The sequence below is a fragment of the Puma concolor genome, chromosome A2 (genome assembly GCF_028749965.1).
Source record: "Puma concolor isolate L17-30 chromosome A2, mPumCon1.1.hap2, whole genome shotgun sequence".
Lineage (NCBI taxonomy): Eukaryota > Metazoa > Chordata > Mammalia > Carnivora > Felidae > Puma > Puma concolor.
Window position 1 is genome coordinate 55,844,141 of NC_141668.1, and position 14,435 is coordinate 55,858,575.

The 14,435-nt window shown below is 40.2% G+C and overlaps 1 protein-coding gene across 2 annotated transcripts in view; it reads right to left on the bottom strand.

Annotated features, from left to right (window-relative positions):
* The window catches only part of DNAH11 (dynein axonemal heavy chain 11), a 352,527-nt gene that overhangs the window by 97,643 nt on the left and 240,449 nt on the right, over positions 1 to 14,435 (bottom strand). For both annotated transcript variants that reach the window (XM_086694494.1, XM_086694493.1), the window contains 5 exons: positions 12,817 to 12,963; positions 6,545 to 6,658; positions 4,116 to 4,259; positions 3,320 to 3,502; positions 1,253 to 1,354 (listed from right to left, as the gene is read on the bottom strand). In XM_086694494.1, the coding sequence (XP_086550620.1) occupies positions 1,253 to 1,354; positions 3,320 to 3,502; positions 4,116 to 4,259; positions 6,545 to 6,658; positions 12,817 to 12,963 (690 nt within the window). The remainder of the gene's footprint in view (positions 1 to 1,252; positions 1,355 to 3,319; positions 3,503 to 4,115; positions 4,260 to 6,544; positions 6,659 to 12,816; positions 12,964 to 14,435) is intronic.

Sequence of the window (14,435 nt, forward strand, 5' to 3'; positions counted from 1 at the left end):
AGTGCTGAGGGAGGCTGCTTGGGATTCTCTCTCTTTCTCTCTCTCTCCCCCTCTGCCCCTCCCCCCTCCCTCTCTCAAAGTAAATAAACATTTTTTAAAAATTCAATTCTGTAGCATGAAAGGCAAAAAATGCCTCTGCTCACCCTTACAAGTTCATTCCTCATCACTCTGTGCTGTTCCCAACCTTCCCGAAATTGCTTATCTTAGTGCTCTGGCCTGTTGAAGTTCCTCTCAAATGTACCAACTGCTTCTTCCCTCTTTTTATTTATTTATTTGCCAGGAATACCTTTCCCGACATAGTTATTCCTGTGATTCCTATGAAACTTTTGAAGTCCATGTCAAGTACACCTTCATTATGAAATTTTCTCTAATTTCTCCAGGCTGAATAATTCTGTGGTGCTGCTATCACAGTGTATATGTAGTTATATACGTACTTGTAACACTGGCCGGGAACGACTGGTTGTTTATTTGTGAAAATATTAACAATGACTGTGTTTGTGGCTAATATTCTCTAAGCACTTACTATGTGGCCAGTACCATGCTAAATTCTTAATATGAACTACTCTTGTTTAATCCTTATAATTCTACCTAAGAAGCACATGCTATTATAAAGCCTACTGCACAGATGAGAAAACAGAACTCGGAGAGGTGAACTAATTCGTGCAGGGTGAAACAGTAGATGTCGAGCCAGGATGTAAATCCAGGCATTCTGGCTCCAGAATCCTTGCCTTTTTTTTTTTTTTTTGCAAAGAGAGGGAATGCGAGTGGGAGCAAGGGGTTGTTGGGGGGGGGGGGGGAGAGGGAGAGGGAGAGAGAGAGAGAGAGAGAGAGAGAGAGAGAGAGAGAGAGAGAGAATCCCAAGCAGGTTCCAGGCACGGCATGGAGTCTGAGGAGGGGCTCCATCCCACAACCCTAGGGTCATGACCTAAGCCAAAATCAAGAGTCAGATGCACAACCGACTGAGCCACCAAGGTGCCGCTGAAATCCTTGCCTTTAGTCGCTATCTGCTATGCTCCTCCTCCTCTTCCAACAGGAAAGTTTTTTTTAAGTCCAGAAACCATGGAAGTTTCTACTTTTCCAGGTCCGTGTCTAGCATACAGCAGATAAGAACTATCTACTGAACGGGTATGTAAATAAATGTATCGATGAAAGCTCAAATTCCTTTCTTCTTGCTTGGGCTCAGATGGGGCCCTGTCTAAGCAGGGAGGTAACGTCTCTCGGGAACTTCCCCAGTGTTACATTTTGCACTCACCTCAAGCTTTTTCCTGATAGCCTCGAGTTTTTCAGTAGCTGCAGCCAGTTCGAAGTTGGCTTGGGCTAAAGCTTGCCGTTTTGGCTCCACGTCACAGTAGACCTGAAAATCCACACGGGTTTTAACTCATGGGGTAATAAGACGCAAAGAGGACACGTAATTATTCAATCTTACATTTGCCAGAAGCTTCGTAACCCAAGTCTCTATTCCCCCCCTAGCAATTTGTTTTTTATTTCTTAGCAATGGCACTACCCAATGGCAGAGCAAAAATCTATACAGTGTTCCAAGTTCTGTTGGGTTGTCCGTGATTTAGTCATTTATTCTGGACGTGAGAGTTAGGAATCCTTGCCCAAAGTGCTGTACACATCAGACATCAAGATACTACAGTATGTTTGTCCTAAAAATTGGAGATAATCTTCACATCATCAGAAACTGCAGTGGGCGGGAACTACAGTTCAAGTTGGAACCAAGTCTTGATTTTAAAGCAGAACATAAGAGTGGAGAAATTCTCTGAACTCAGGCAGGAACATAAGAGATAGCCTCACAATATTAACAGTGCTGTCACTTTCTTTTCTAAGTTGCGGGCCACTGTCGGGGTGTATCATTTGAATGGGTGGTTTGAGAACTGGGGCGGACCACTTTTGTAACCCTGTTGAGAAAAGAGGAAGGAAATGAAATTTTATTTTCTCTTTTATGGCCCAACATCACAGGACACAGCCACAGTCTAGCTCTGTGCTCATCCTTCACCTACAATACAACGAAAGCACAGGGGTCAGACATTTTTTAAATATTTATTTATTTTGGGCAAAGCGCAAGCGGGAGGAGAGGCAGAGAGAGGGGGGACAGAGGACCTGAAGGAGGCTCTGCACTGACGGGCTGACAGCAGCAAGCCTGATGTGGGACTCGAATGCATGAACTGCAAGATCATGACCTGAGCTGAAGTCGGATGCTCAACCGAATGAGCCACCCAGGTGTCCCGGGGGTCCGACATTTTTTATGGAGGGAAGCCATATGTCAACTGCAATCCACCTAAACCCTTGTTCTACACGGGCTTCCACTGAAGAGACACATCAGAAGGGTCTTACTCTCATGGATTATAAAGGCGATCACCTGGTTTTATGAAAATCACTTTGGGGAGCGCCTAGGTGGCTCAGTCGGTTTAGCGTCCGACTCTTGATTTCGGCTCAGGTCATAATCTCAGTTCAAGTCCCGCAGCGGACTCTGTGCTGACAGGGAGGGCCCTGTGTGGAATTCTGTCTCCCTCTCTCTCTCTCTGCCCCTCCCTTGCTTTCTCTCTACCTCTCTCTCTCAAAATAAATACATTAAAAAAAAATCACTTTGGGAATGCTTTTGATTATACGTGGAATTTCCTCAGTAATTCTATTTTTGAATATAATATATAACTGTCTAAGAAAAAATAAGACAGTTCTTCAGAGTTAAGGGCATGCATTGTTCCCTTTTTACATACAGTATTCTGCCAAGTGCTAGGAAGACAGGTGGCAGACAAGAAGTATCTGATAAATGAAAGACTACATTAAATGATATTCTATCTCTACGATGCCTGAAAACACAAGCTTTAGATTCAACCATAACACAGGCAAAAGTGTATTTGTGATTAAAATACTAAAGCAAAAAAAGGGGAGAGGGCTATTTCCTCATCGCATTAAGTCTACAATGGTGTAAATTTTTGCACTGAGAGTAGGGATTAAGTTTGAACATGAATTGAGACCTGTGGTTGGTTCAAGTCAACACAAAATTAATATTTTAGTGTAAATAAATATAATTTATCTGGCCAGCAAGTTTTTACCTAATCAAATCACTTGTTGTTATTTGATCTAAAGTAATTGATAATGCTACCCTAAAAAAAATAAGTTTCAAACATTTCAAATATCCTCCTCTATAGAATTGTTTAATCGGACACTTTCAGGTCTCATTCTTAGGGTTTTATCTTATTCAGATAATTAAATACCAAATTATATAACTTTTTCTTTTTTTACCAGTATGGAAATTAATATCTTTATGGTCCTTGTGAGTAACACCTGTAAACCATCAGATTAAGACTGATACCTCGTAGAACTTAACGATGTTGGTGACCCAGGCACAGAGACCAGCTGCTGCAAAAGATTTGGTCCGAATCAGGTTTGGATTGAACTCTGGGTCTTTCAAATACTGCTCATTTACTACTTTCAGACAGTTCTCTGGAATGTGCTCTTTGTCATAGTTAATTAGCGCTTGCAAAAAATCATCAACCTGTAAAGCAAAAAGACTTATTGCAATGAACCCATTTCGGCTGCAGAGAAAATTCCAAGATCAAAAGTTAAAATCAGCTTTTAGGACTTACATTACAAAGGCAAAATTGGCAAGCTGCATTTATCCTACTGTTTGACTTTTTCAATCTTTGTAGTAGGAAGTGAGAATTAGCAATGGACACTTTTAAAATCTCTTCTATCCCAGGGTAAAATACACAGGAGGCATTCACATTTTGAAGAAAAGACAGAAAAGAAAAAGAAAAACACATACCCCAAAGCCCCTCTGCCTCACCTTCTCGTGCATTAGCAACATTTTTCCAGCATAAGAAATCCATGTAATTTTCTCCCTCCTACACTTAACTGCTTTCATAATTTTGCAAATAGTTAGCAACCTTCCATGTGCTGCTAGTGTTGACCTAGGTCTGCTACAACCCCAAGCTAACCTCCAACTTGGCAAACAAAAATTCTCTAAGTCTAGAGAACACACAGTAGGTTACACTCGATAAGGATGCAGGTGATTTCCTTCAGTTTGAACAGCTTTTGCTGTCAAATATGACCACGGTACTAAGAACACAAAGTGTCTAGGATTTTCATCTTGCCAGGCTGTCTGATACCTTTCCCATGAAGACTTTAGCTGCTTTCCAACTTCGGTCTTTAGGCACTCTGCCCCGGGGAGCCAGGAGGACCATCACAGCAGCCGTAACGTTGGTAACGGCGTTCGGTGGGTTGGGAAAGACTTTCAGCTCAGTGAGATTGCCCTGAAGAAAAAGCACACCCACAATGAAGACCAGGGGAGGTCTGGGGAAGAGCCGTTAGCTGATCAAGCTGGTCTGTCCTCTCCGTGTCACACCAGTCTCAGCTTGGCAGTTTTTGCCACCCAGTGATTCCACCTTGGGACCCCAGGAGGTTCACTTTTCCCTGGACACTTTTCTGATACTCCGGAAACAGCACTGGTCTTTTTGGCTTCCAAAAAATTCTCCCTCTGATATACCAGCCCTGCAGAGCCTTGCTCCCTGAGCCCAGGCAATTTGATAAACAAAGTTTTGAAGGTGTTTATGGGTTCTATCCCACCTACGTAATACGTCTACATTTTAACCAGGGCCTCCCAGAAACATCAACCCCTTGGTCCAGAGTCTCTTGGTTTTGTTTTTTCTGCACAAGAAATCTCTTCCATTATACTATGATGCCTCTCAACTGGGAAGCTACCTGTATTGCTTGAACCTGCTCTCTGGACAACTTCTTAATCTCCTCTGGTCAAAATCTTAATTTACTCCAAAGACAACATTAAGGGTATAACCTACAAGTGTTAAGGCAAATACTTTGGGGCAGGAATTATGAGTAGTATATATAAAAAAAACAAAGTATTTCCTGCGACATTTCATAAACTACCTCATATACTCTTGCTTACAAAACCCTGATTCAACCTGATTCTTCTCCATTACCCCAAACTGCCTATTTACTTGGGAAATGACTGCAAAGAAGGGAAAGGATGTGAAAATGAAGCAAAACTTAAAATGTATTAATAATAACTGAGAGCTAGCTAACCTCCTTCATAATTTGCAAATATCTTCATCTTTGTTATAAATACAGTGAACTTTATATTTGTGACATTAATTTATTTTGTCTAGGTGACTGATAATACATTTGAAGATAGAGTTTCAAATATAGAAAAGCACAAAGAAGAAAATACATATGCAAGTGCTGAGAAAAAAAAAACATAAAATTCCATTACTAAGAGATAATCAGTTACTATTATTGCTTATTTTTTCTAATTTCTCAATGCACAAGCATGTTCTTACAAAAAAATCATATTGTATATCCTATTTTGTAATCTGCTTTATTCACTTCATAGATCACGGACATTTTCTCATGTCGCTAAATACTATGCAACAATATTTTAATGGAACCAGAGTATTTGTATACATAAAGGTCAATCTTCTATCATGGTATATTTATATTCTTTTAAAGTTTTCAGTTTTATGATAATACTGTAAGAAATATCCATGTAGATAATAACTTTATGATCATAGTCAATCGCTTTCCTCAAAAAAAGAAAAAGAAAACCTTAGGAAAAGCAGGTGAATATTTTTTTGAAAGGCAGTTAAAGTCTGGATCCTCTACTCTTTGAAGTTGAATCTTAAGAACATCAGGCTTGGGGCGCCTGGGTGGCTCGTTGGTTAAGCGTCCGACTTCGGCTCAGGTCATGATCTCACAGTCTGTGGGTTTGAGCCCCGCATCGGACTCTGTGCTGACAGCTCAGAGCCTGGAGCCTGCTTCCGATTCTGTGTCTCCCTCTCTCTCTGGCCCTCCCCTGCTCATGTTCTGACTCTCTCTGTCGCAAAAAAAAAAAAAAACAAAAAAACAAAAACAAAAACATTAAAAAAAAAAAAAGAACGTCAGGCTTGGTAATCCACCGGATTCTCCCTGGAGGCCCAGTAGAACCCAGCACAAAACCAGCTGCAGGCTCCTAAAATAAATTGCCCACAATTCTACTTTTCCTCACAATACCCATCTCACTATCACAGATGATTTTCTCCTCGGGGAATTCAAATGCTCAATGAGGTTTTGCTAATAAGGTGAAACCAGGAAAAGTGATGTGAGCCAAAACTAGGTATCTTTGTTCCTAGTGCATTGCTCTTTTCATGAGGGTGTCTCGTTAATGCCACTTTTTATATCCAGAGGAAATAAAGAATATTCACTTAGTTCTTAAACCAACACATAATATGACAACTGGATTTGGGCCAAATCCAGTTGCTAACAATAGAACTGCCTCTTATGAAAGTATAAATCCCATGGTGTTGCAAGTATTCAAAAGGAGACTTGACTGTCAGGCTGTGGCAGGGCAGAGTCCCGCATGGGAAAGGAAGTCACACTATTAATGATGACCTTGACGTTTGTTCCCACTTCAGTATTTTGTGGGACTTGTTTTCCTTTCTAAAAACTCTTTGGTTGCACGGAATTCACTCTGGGTCCTGTTATTCAAACTCTGAGAACCTTTAAAAACTATTTGGAGGAATCCCACAAGCCCTGTGACCATCTTTACCCTGTTGAGCGTATTGAGTGCAGCTGTTGCGGCCACCAGTGCAGGCTCAGCCTTGAGTACGTCGACTTCACACTCTCGCTGTTTCTGGGACACTTCAGCCTGAATGGCTGTCACCTAATCAGAGAGGAAAGCACACAAACCCACAAACACAAATCACCACCTGAAATATCACTACTGAAGAATGTAGGCTGACTCAGATGCGCTGTTCAACAGTTCATCTGGTTCTCTTTAGAACAGGCGAGGAATGTGCCCTAAAGATGAATTTCTCTCAGTCTCAGTGTGTGCACAAAGCTTTGTATATGCATGAAATACAGTGACAAATCCCAACGCAAATGTACTCAAGTATCTAACTGCTCCAAGAAGGGCTTTGGCTAATCTAATTAAAAGGTGCTGCTAATAATAAATTCAAGGCAGCGATCCCTCTGCTCTTCAATTTTCTTTTTCTGAGTGTCCTGGATAAGTGGAAATCCAGGCTGGCTCAGTAACACCGACAGAAAATACTCTCGCTAGAAATCTCTATCTAATTTTTGTTTACATTTGCCTAAAAGCTATGTTGGCTAGTCTTTAAGAATAAATGTGAAGCTTTTTCTGTTCAACTGACTAGAAGATATAGTTATTTCTATGTATACTTAACCAAAGATATAATTTCTATAAAGACTAATTACTGGTTTCTCTAAGGACCTGGTAAGAAACTCTGGCTACAATAGCCCATTTCTGTCTGTCAACGACACTGATATCCACACTACCATTGAAGGTCCAGGGACTTTCTCCATGTGCCCAAGAGGGTGTGGCATCAGTTTCGTGACATGAACACATATGTTATGCATACAGGGAAGCCATGCTGGTAAACTTGAACCAAAACCAAGGGAGAAGCTTTGGAATTTTTATCCTCCTCGCCCTCTTAGGAGACATAACAGAATTTGAATGGGCAGGAAGAGTAAATTTTTGATCCCAAGCAGGAACTGCAGTTTCAAAGCTGTGCCATTGGGCACAGGGATCCAGTCACCATGGGGGATGGCTCTTTCAGCGATGGTGACTAGGGCATTTAACGTGTGAAGAAAAGTGCATTTCTTCAGATGTGTTTGGAATGAACAGGTGTAACTATGCCATAAAATTAAATAGTGCTTACAACAAATTATATTGTCTACTACAGCTTTATTAGCAGTAATTACCATTCTTCTGATTAACCATTATTTTGCTGTATACTGCACCTTTTATGAACATAATTGGTTCAGGGTAGAGATGTGATCTCTTGCCAATATATACACAGCTACTGTAATGTAAATAAGAAAATACTGCACGCTTATCGAGAACTACTCAAAAACCACAACCCTCAAAACTTCTAGGAATGGCCAATGAAAATTCTAAGAATACATTTTTGGTGTGCTAGACAACACTGTTGCAGAACAAAGGGAGAGCAGAGGTGAGTGAATTAACACCTCAGGGTTATTTGCCTTCTATAAGGATACAATCTATAAATGCTGTTTGCTATCATTTATAAGAGCATCATTTAAAATATGTGAACTTGAGAAACTTAATAGAAGACCATGGGGGAAGAGAAGGGGAAAGATGGTTTCAAGCAGAGAGGGAGGCAAAACATGATAGACTCTTAAATACAGTGAACAGACTGAGGGTTGATGCGGGGGGTGGGGGAGAGGGGAAAATGGGTGACAGGCATTGAGGAGAGCACTCGTTGGGATGAGCACTGCATGTTGTATGTAAGCAATGAGTCATGCGAATCTACCCCCAAAACCAAGAGCACACTATACGTACATACATACATACATACATACATGTATACACTGTATGTTAGCTAACTTGACAATAAATTATATTTTTTAAAAAAATAATAGCCAAACTTTAGAGAGAGAGAGCCCAAATGTCCATCTGATAAATGGATAAAGGAGATGTGGTATATCTATACAGTGGAATATTACTCAGCCATCAAAAAGAATGAAATTTTGCCATTTGCAACGATATGGGTGGAGCTAGAATGTATTACGCTGAGCAAAATAAGTTAATCAGAGAAAGACAAGTATTGTATGATTTCACTCATGTGGAATTTAAGAAATAAAACAGATGAACATATGGGAAGGGGCTGAGAAAAGAGGGGAAAAAAAGCACAAGAGACTCTTAACAATAGAGAACAAACTGAGGGTTGATGGACAGAGGTCAGTGGGAGATGGGTAATAGGTATTAAGGAGGCACTTGAGATGAGCACTGGGTATTCTATGTAAGCGATGAATCACTGAATTCTACTCCTGAAACCAGTATCGCACTGTAGGTTAACCATCTAAAGTTTAAATAAAAAGTAACAGTAAAAAAATAATAATAATCAAGATAAAATAAAAATGGTCTCCATATTAGAGATTTTTAGTACTAGAAGAGTATATCTTTTTTTTAAAATTTATTTATTTATTTATTTATTTATTTATTTATTTATTTATTTATTTATTTATTTCAAGAGAGAAAGAGAAAGGAGTGGAGAGGCAGAGAGAAAGGGAGAGAAAGAGAATCCCAAGGACTGATAGCACGGAGACTGACCCCAGTAACAGAAATTGAGTCAGAGGCTTAACTGACTGACCCACCCACCCAGATGCCCGAAGCACTTTTAAGTGCTATTTCTGTGAGACTGAGAGTTGCTATTCTTCTCCTTCTGACTCCTTTACACTTCATGGAGTATCATTCCTTTGGGTAATTTTTATAATCAGGGCAATCTTCAATATTAATAAAAACCCACGAAAGAAAATGAAAAAAAAATACCCTAGGTTGGTCAGCTTTTTTTCATTCCCGATACCTTCTGCGCACTTTTGTTTACATGTCACATGCCACAATCACCATTACCACAGGAACCAACCCCCATGGGGACTGGATCCTGGTGACCAGTGCTACAGTTATGACACTAGAAGTTCCTAACTTACAACGTAAGTTAGAACTTAATTCTTCCTGCACAAGAATTCTAAGGTACATGTACAATAACTTGTGTATTTCAGGTGACCCTGGAATAGTGAAAATACAGTGTATTTTAGTGACGTGGGGAGCCTCGAGCCTCACTGTCCAACTGCCTCCACACCATGACTCCTGGGTGGTGCTCAGCAAGGTTCAACTTGGGGAAGGAGGGAAGAGTGACACAGATCATTTGGAATGTGGGCTTTCTCTTGACTACAGTCTGTTAAAGCAGTGTTCGGGAGATACTCCCATTCTTGGGTACACAGAGCTTTTCTGCTATTGGTCAAAAGCTCCTTGCAAATGGTTCATGAAATTTAATGGTGGGTCACATGGAAGAAGTGGAATGGCAATAGCTTAGTAGAAGCTGAAGTATGTCCACCCAGAAATTTATATGGCAAAGCCCTAACCCTAGTACCTCAGAATATGATTATATATTTTTAAATTTTTTAATGTTTATTTATTTTTTAGAGAGAGACAGAGCACAAGTGGGGGAGAGGCAGAGAGAGAAGGGGTCACAGAATCTGAAGCAGGCTCCAGGCTCTGAGCTGTCAGCACAGAGTCTGACGCGGGGCTCGAACCCACAAACTGTGAGATCATGACCTGAGCCAAAGTCGGCCACTTGACTGACTGAGCCACCCAGGTGCCCCTAGAATATGACTGTATTTGCAGACATGCCCTTTAAAGAGGTGATTAAGCTAAAAATGAGCCCATTAGGGTGGGCCCTAGGTCAGTTTAACTGGTGTCCTTATAAAAGGAGGAAATCTGAACAGGCACAAGAGACACCAGGGATGTGTACTCAGAGGAAAGACCAAGTGAAGACAGCGAGAACGTGGCCATGTGCAAGCCAAGGGGAGAAACCAAGCTTGTCAATATCTTGATCTTGAACATCCAGCCTCCAGAACTGTGAGAAAATAAACTTCTGTAGGTTAAGCCATGCAGTCTATGATATTTTTTTCTAGAAGTCCTAGCAATCTAATAAACTGCTCTTATTTGCCTTCAGAGTATGAGAAATCCCAGACAGTCCTTCAAAACCCAGCCATACCCACATTTAGAATAGAAACACACAAAATCTGAAGACCATTCAAAATCAAGGAGGATGATAACTTTTGAGGAGATTATATTAGCCCTGTGATTTAGAAGGTACTTTAACTCATGAGGGTTACACTCAACAAAGAAAGCAATATGAAAGAGATCAGAGAATTTGGAACCTTAGAATTGGGAACTGGTAAACCAAACAGAGATGGAAGAAGTAATTTTCATAGGCTTCATGGCGCTGGGGTTACTTGAAGTCACCGCTGGTCATGTCAGCAGTTTGGATGGCTCTTGATGATTTTATGAATCTCAAGGAACAATTTTAACCTGCTCCTCTACAAGGACTATCAAGACACACAGAAAGGCAGTCAGTATTTGCTTAGTTATATTAAATATGGCAATGTACTTTTTAATAGCTTCTCATGGGTCAAGACTTGAAATCCCAATTTTATAGGATCATAGTGCCCATATGTACCCATTTAATAACTATGTAGAACCTAGCACACTGCTGAACAAAATGTGAGCTCACAGCACATGCTGCAATTGATGAGTTCCTTGAATCTCTATACATGGTTTAGTTACAAATAATTCTCCTTCCATGAGCAGCCAGTTTAAAACAGTCCCTTCTAGCATCACCTTGATTTGATTTTTATCTTAGCCCTCATCACTAACCCCAAATCCCTTGTCACTTGTCTGCTGCCAGTCTTTTCCATTATAATGTAAGCTACCTGAGGGTGCCTTGTATGTCATCTATGCTCAAGAGCCTAGAACTGTGCCAGGCAAAAATAGTTGCTCAGTTAGTATTTGTTATTGAGAATTAAGTAAAGTAACCATCAGGGGTAAAATGAAAATATGTTTATTTCTTGGTATAGATTAGATATAGAAAGTGTCTTTTTCATGTTTGAAGAACTTCATAAAACAACCAGTCAGAAGAGTTCTCATTTGCTAAAGCATTTTTTCCCTCTTTGTAAGGATGATTTTGCCTTAGGAATTCACATACAAAATGTGAAAATACCTCTGGAGTGTTTTATGGATCTCCAAAAGGTATCTCGAGAGATAGATTATAATCTAACAAGTACTAGCACGCCACTTATTTGCACAATGCTTGAAAAATATCCCTTGGGTGGAAATGGCTTATGATAATCACATCATATGGGATACCTAATTGCTTAACATAATATAGTACAATTTTAAGGACATCCTCTGCTTATCTGAAACTCAATGGAAACACTTATTAACAAATTAGGAATTATATGCCCATTGGCCATGCCAAATGTAGCATACAACTTTAAAAACAAGTATTAAAAAAAAACTATTCAGCATTCTGGTTTTCAGTGTGCAACTCAACTCTTTAGTTGTGTAAGCTACCAGTAAACATGCTCAATACCTATTAGAAAATGGGGGGGGGGGGGGGGAAGCCCAACTCAATTGTCTATGAATGAATGGCAATACCACTAGAAGAACTCAAGTATTTCTGGCATCATATAACACTAGGATAATAACATAAAATCTACTGGCTCAAAAGCTATAAGCATGTTTATAATTTACCTTTTTTTAATCAACTAATCCCTGATTATAATCTTTTGTCCCAAATGAGAGAATTTATCTCAAACAAACATATTCAATTTCTAAACAAGTAAGATATACAAAAATACCTTCCATTTGTGGCCCAAGGTCTGGCAAAAAAAGAGGACAAAGAAGTTGTATTTATTTCAGAATTGCCAGAAACCCAGGTACAAAGAAAGCAGAATCTGTATAATCTTAAGAGTAATTGTTTGCAACAGTAAAATGTAATATAAAATGCCAGGTTCTCAATCGAATCAAAAAGAAGAAATTTAGCTTAGGATTTAATAATAAACGCAAGTTGTATTATTAAAAGGAAAAACTTGAAAAACCATCTTGCAAAGTGATGGAATTGGGCTTTGTTAACAATTGAGTTGTTCAATTTGCCTAAAAACTGAAAACCTTTAGAAACCTCAGAGGTGACTTCATGACCTTTACTGTATTACAAATAGGCCTGATGTTCAAGATCCACATCCATTATATGCTTGAATGAGCTCAGTATTTATTGTTCTTTCATATCATTAAAAGAGCTAAAAGGGTGGGAAAATGCATAATGTAAAGAAAGGTCAAGTGGTAATCATGGTGTGAAATGCTGTTACACGTGTAACTATAATAATTCTTTAGATTTTATGCTCCCTGGAGAGGAAGTTGTTCAAAATTGTTCACCTACAAAGGTTTATTTTGTGCTAAATATAGCTCAGCACTCTAAATGGTGGAATTAGCCTGACCTTTCGCTCCTCAGCGTCGGCAATGGCCTTTTCCCGGCTCACTTTCTCCGTCTGGAGCCCGATCTTTGCGATCAGAGCTTCGGCATCACGATTTCTCAGTTGCAGCTCAGCTTCTTGAGAGGCAAGTCTGGCTTTCAGATCTCCCACCTGAAGGAAAAGTCACTATGTCCAAGTAACTTGCGTTGGGAACGACAAATATCAGATACAGCTTATTTTTTTAAATGAGTTCACAGATCCCTATCAGCCTGCATCTTTTATCTCTTCCTCCCCTGTTCCGACTTTAGTCCCATGTGCAAAAACAGAGCCCCGCTTCCCCTCCACAGAGGAACAAACAGCACAGTGTTTTCTGATTGCTTTCTGAAAAATGTAATTTATGTCAGCACCAGCTAGAAATTTACCTTCTCCCCTCAGTCTGTGCAGTCAGGGAAACATCAACAGCTGTCCCCACCTGTGTACATGTCACTCAAGCACCTGTCACTCATGCCCCCAGCTTTTCTGATCCTGTAAAGCTCAGGCTCAAGGCAGTAGAGGCCACAGGAAGACTTGTTGGTGGCAAGCTGGAGGAACCATGGTTTGTGCTCTCCAACGGAACACCATGAAAGGCTCAGAGAAGTTGAGACATCGGTACTCCCTGGCCGTTATGAGTTACTATCAGTTTCATTGAATCCGTTACTCACTTTGATGGAAATGCCTACAGACAGGTCTATTCTCTTTCCACAAAATAGGAAATGGTCCTCTTAGTTTCTTCCACCTCATACAACATTCAACTTAACACCTACTACAGAAAGGCAAACCACAAGTGCCTTGTGGGCATCAGAAGGGGTGGGGTCAAAGAGCAGTGAGTGTCCTAGATGGGGACTGCTGCTCCTGGCCTCACTCACCTCTTGAGGAACTCAAGTCTTTCTGAGGCATCAACAAATTTATCTTCTCTAAAGAATGATTCTGCCCTCGTAATTGGGATTTCATGAGGTTCACAAGGTACCACTAGGTTCCTAAGTTTGAGAATCACGTAAAGCAAAGCAGAAGTCAAGTCCTGGGAAACAAACGTGACTCGGCTCTTAGAGACACATGGAAGCAGTTTTAAATATCATGAGCATTAGTTTAATTCCATTTTTTTTCCCAGAGGTAGGTTACTATGTTTACAAAAATCAAAGAAGCAGAGAATAATTATAAACACTTATTTTGACTCAGTTGCTACAGGCACTCCAGGAGGTTCATCCTGTGGAACAACATCTCACTACTATATCCAAGGACTCTTCAAACCTCTGCTCAAATGGCACAATTACTACTATTACTGTTACCTTTACTAGTTATTATAGTTTAAGCTAAGATGGATTTTTTAGCCTCTCTGTGAACTCAGGGTAATAATGCACAGTGACATTTGCTTGTCTTTTCTTTTTAGCCATGGGAAACTAGTCGCATGTTAGGTTACAATCCAAAGAATCATCTAAGAGACTAGGAGGAAACTGTTATTTCAAGCCCTGATCCCCGTTTCTGAGGAAGCTGTTAGGTCTGAAGAGTCTAGTGACTCAAGCCCTGGGAGCGAGGCCTTGCCGTGAAGACAGGTCACTAAGCTATCTGTGATGATCTAAGCTGACATCTAGACAGGGGGTATGTGG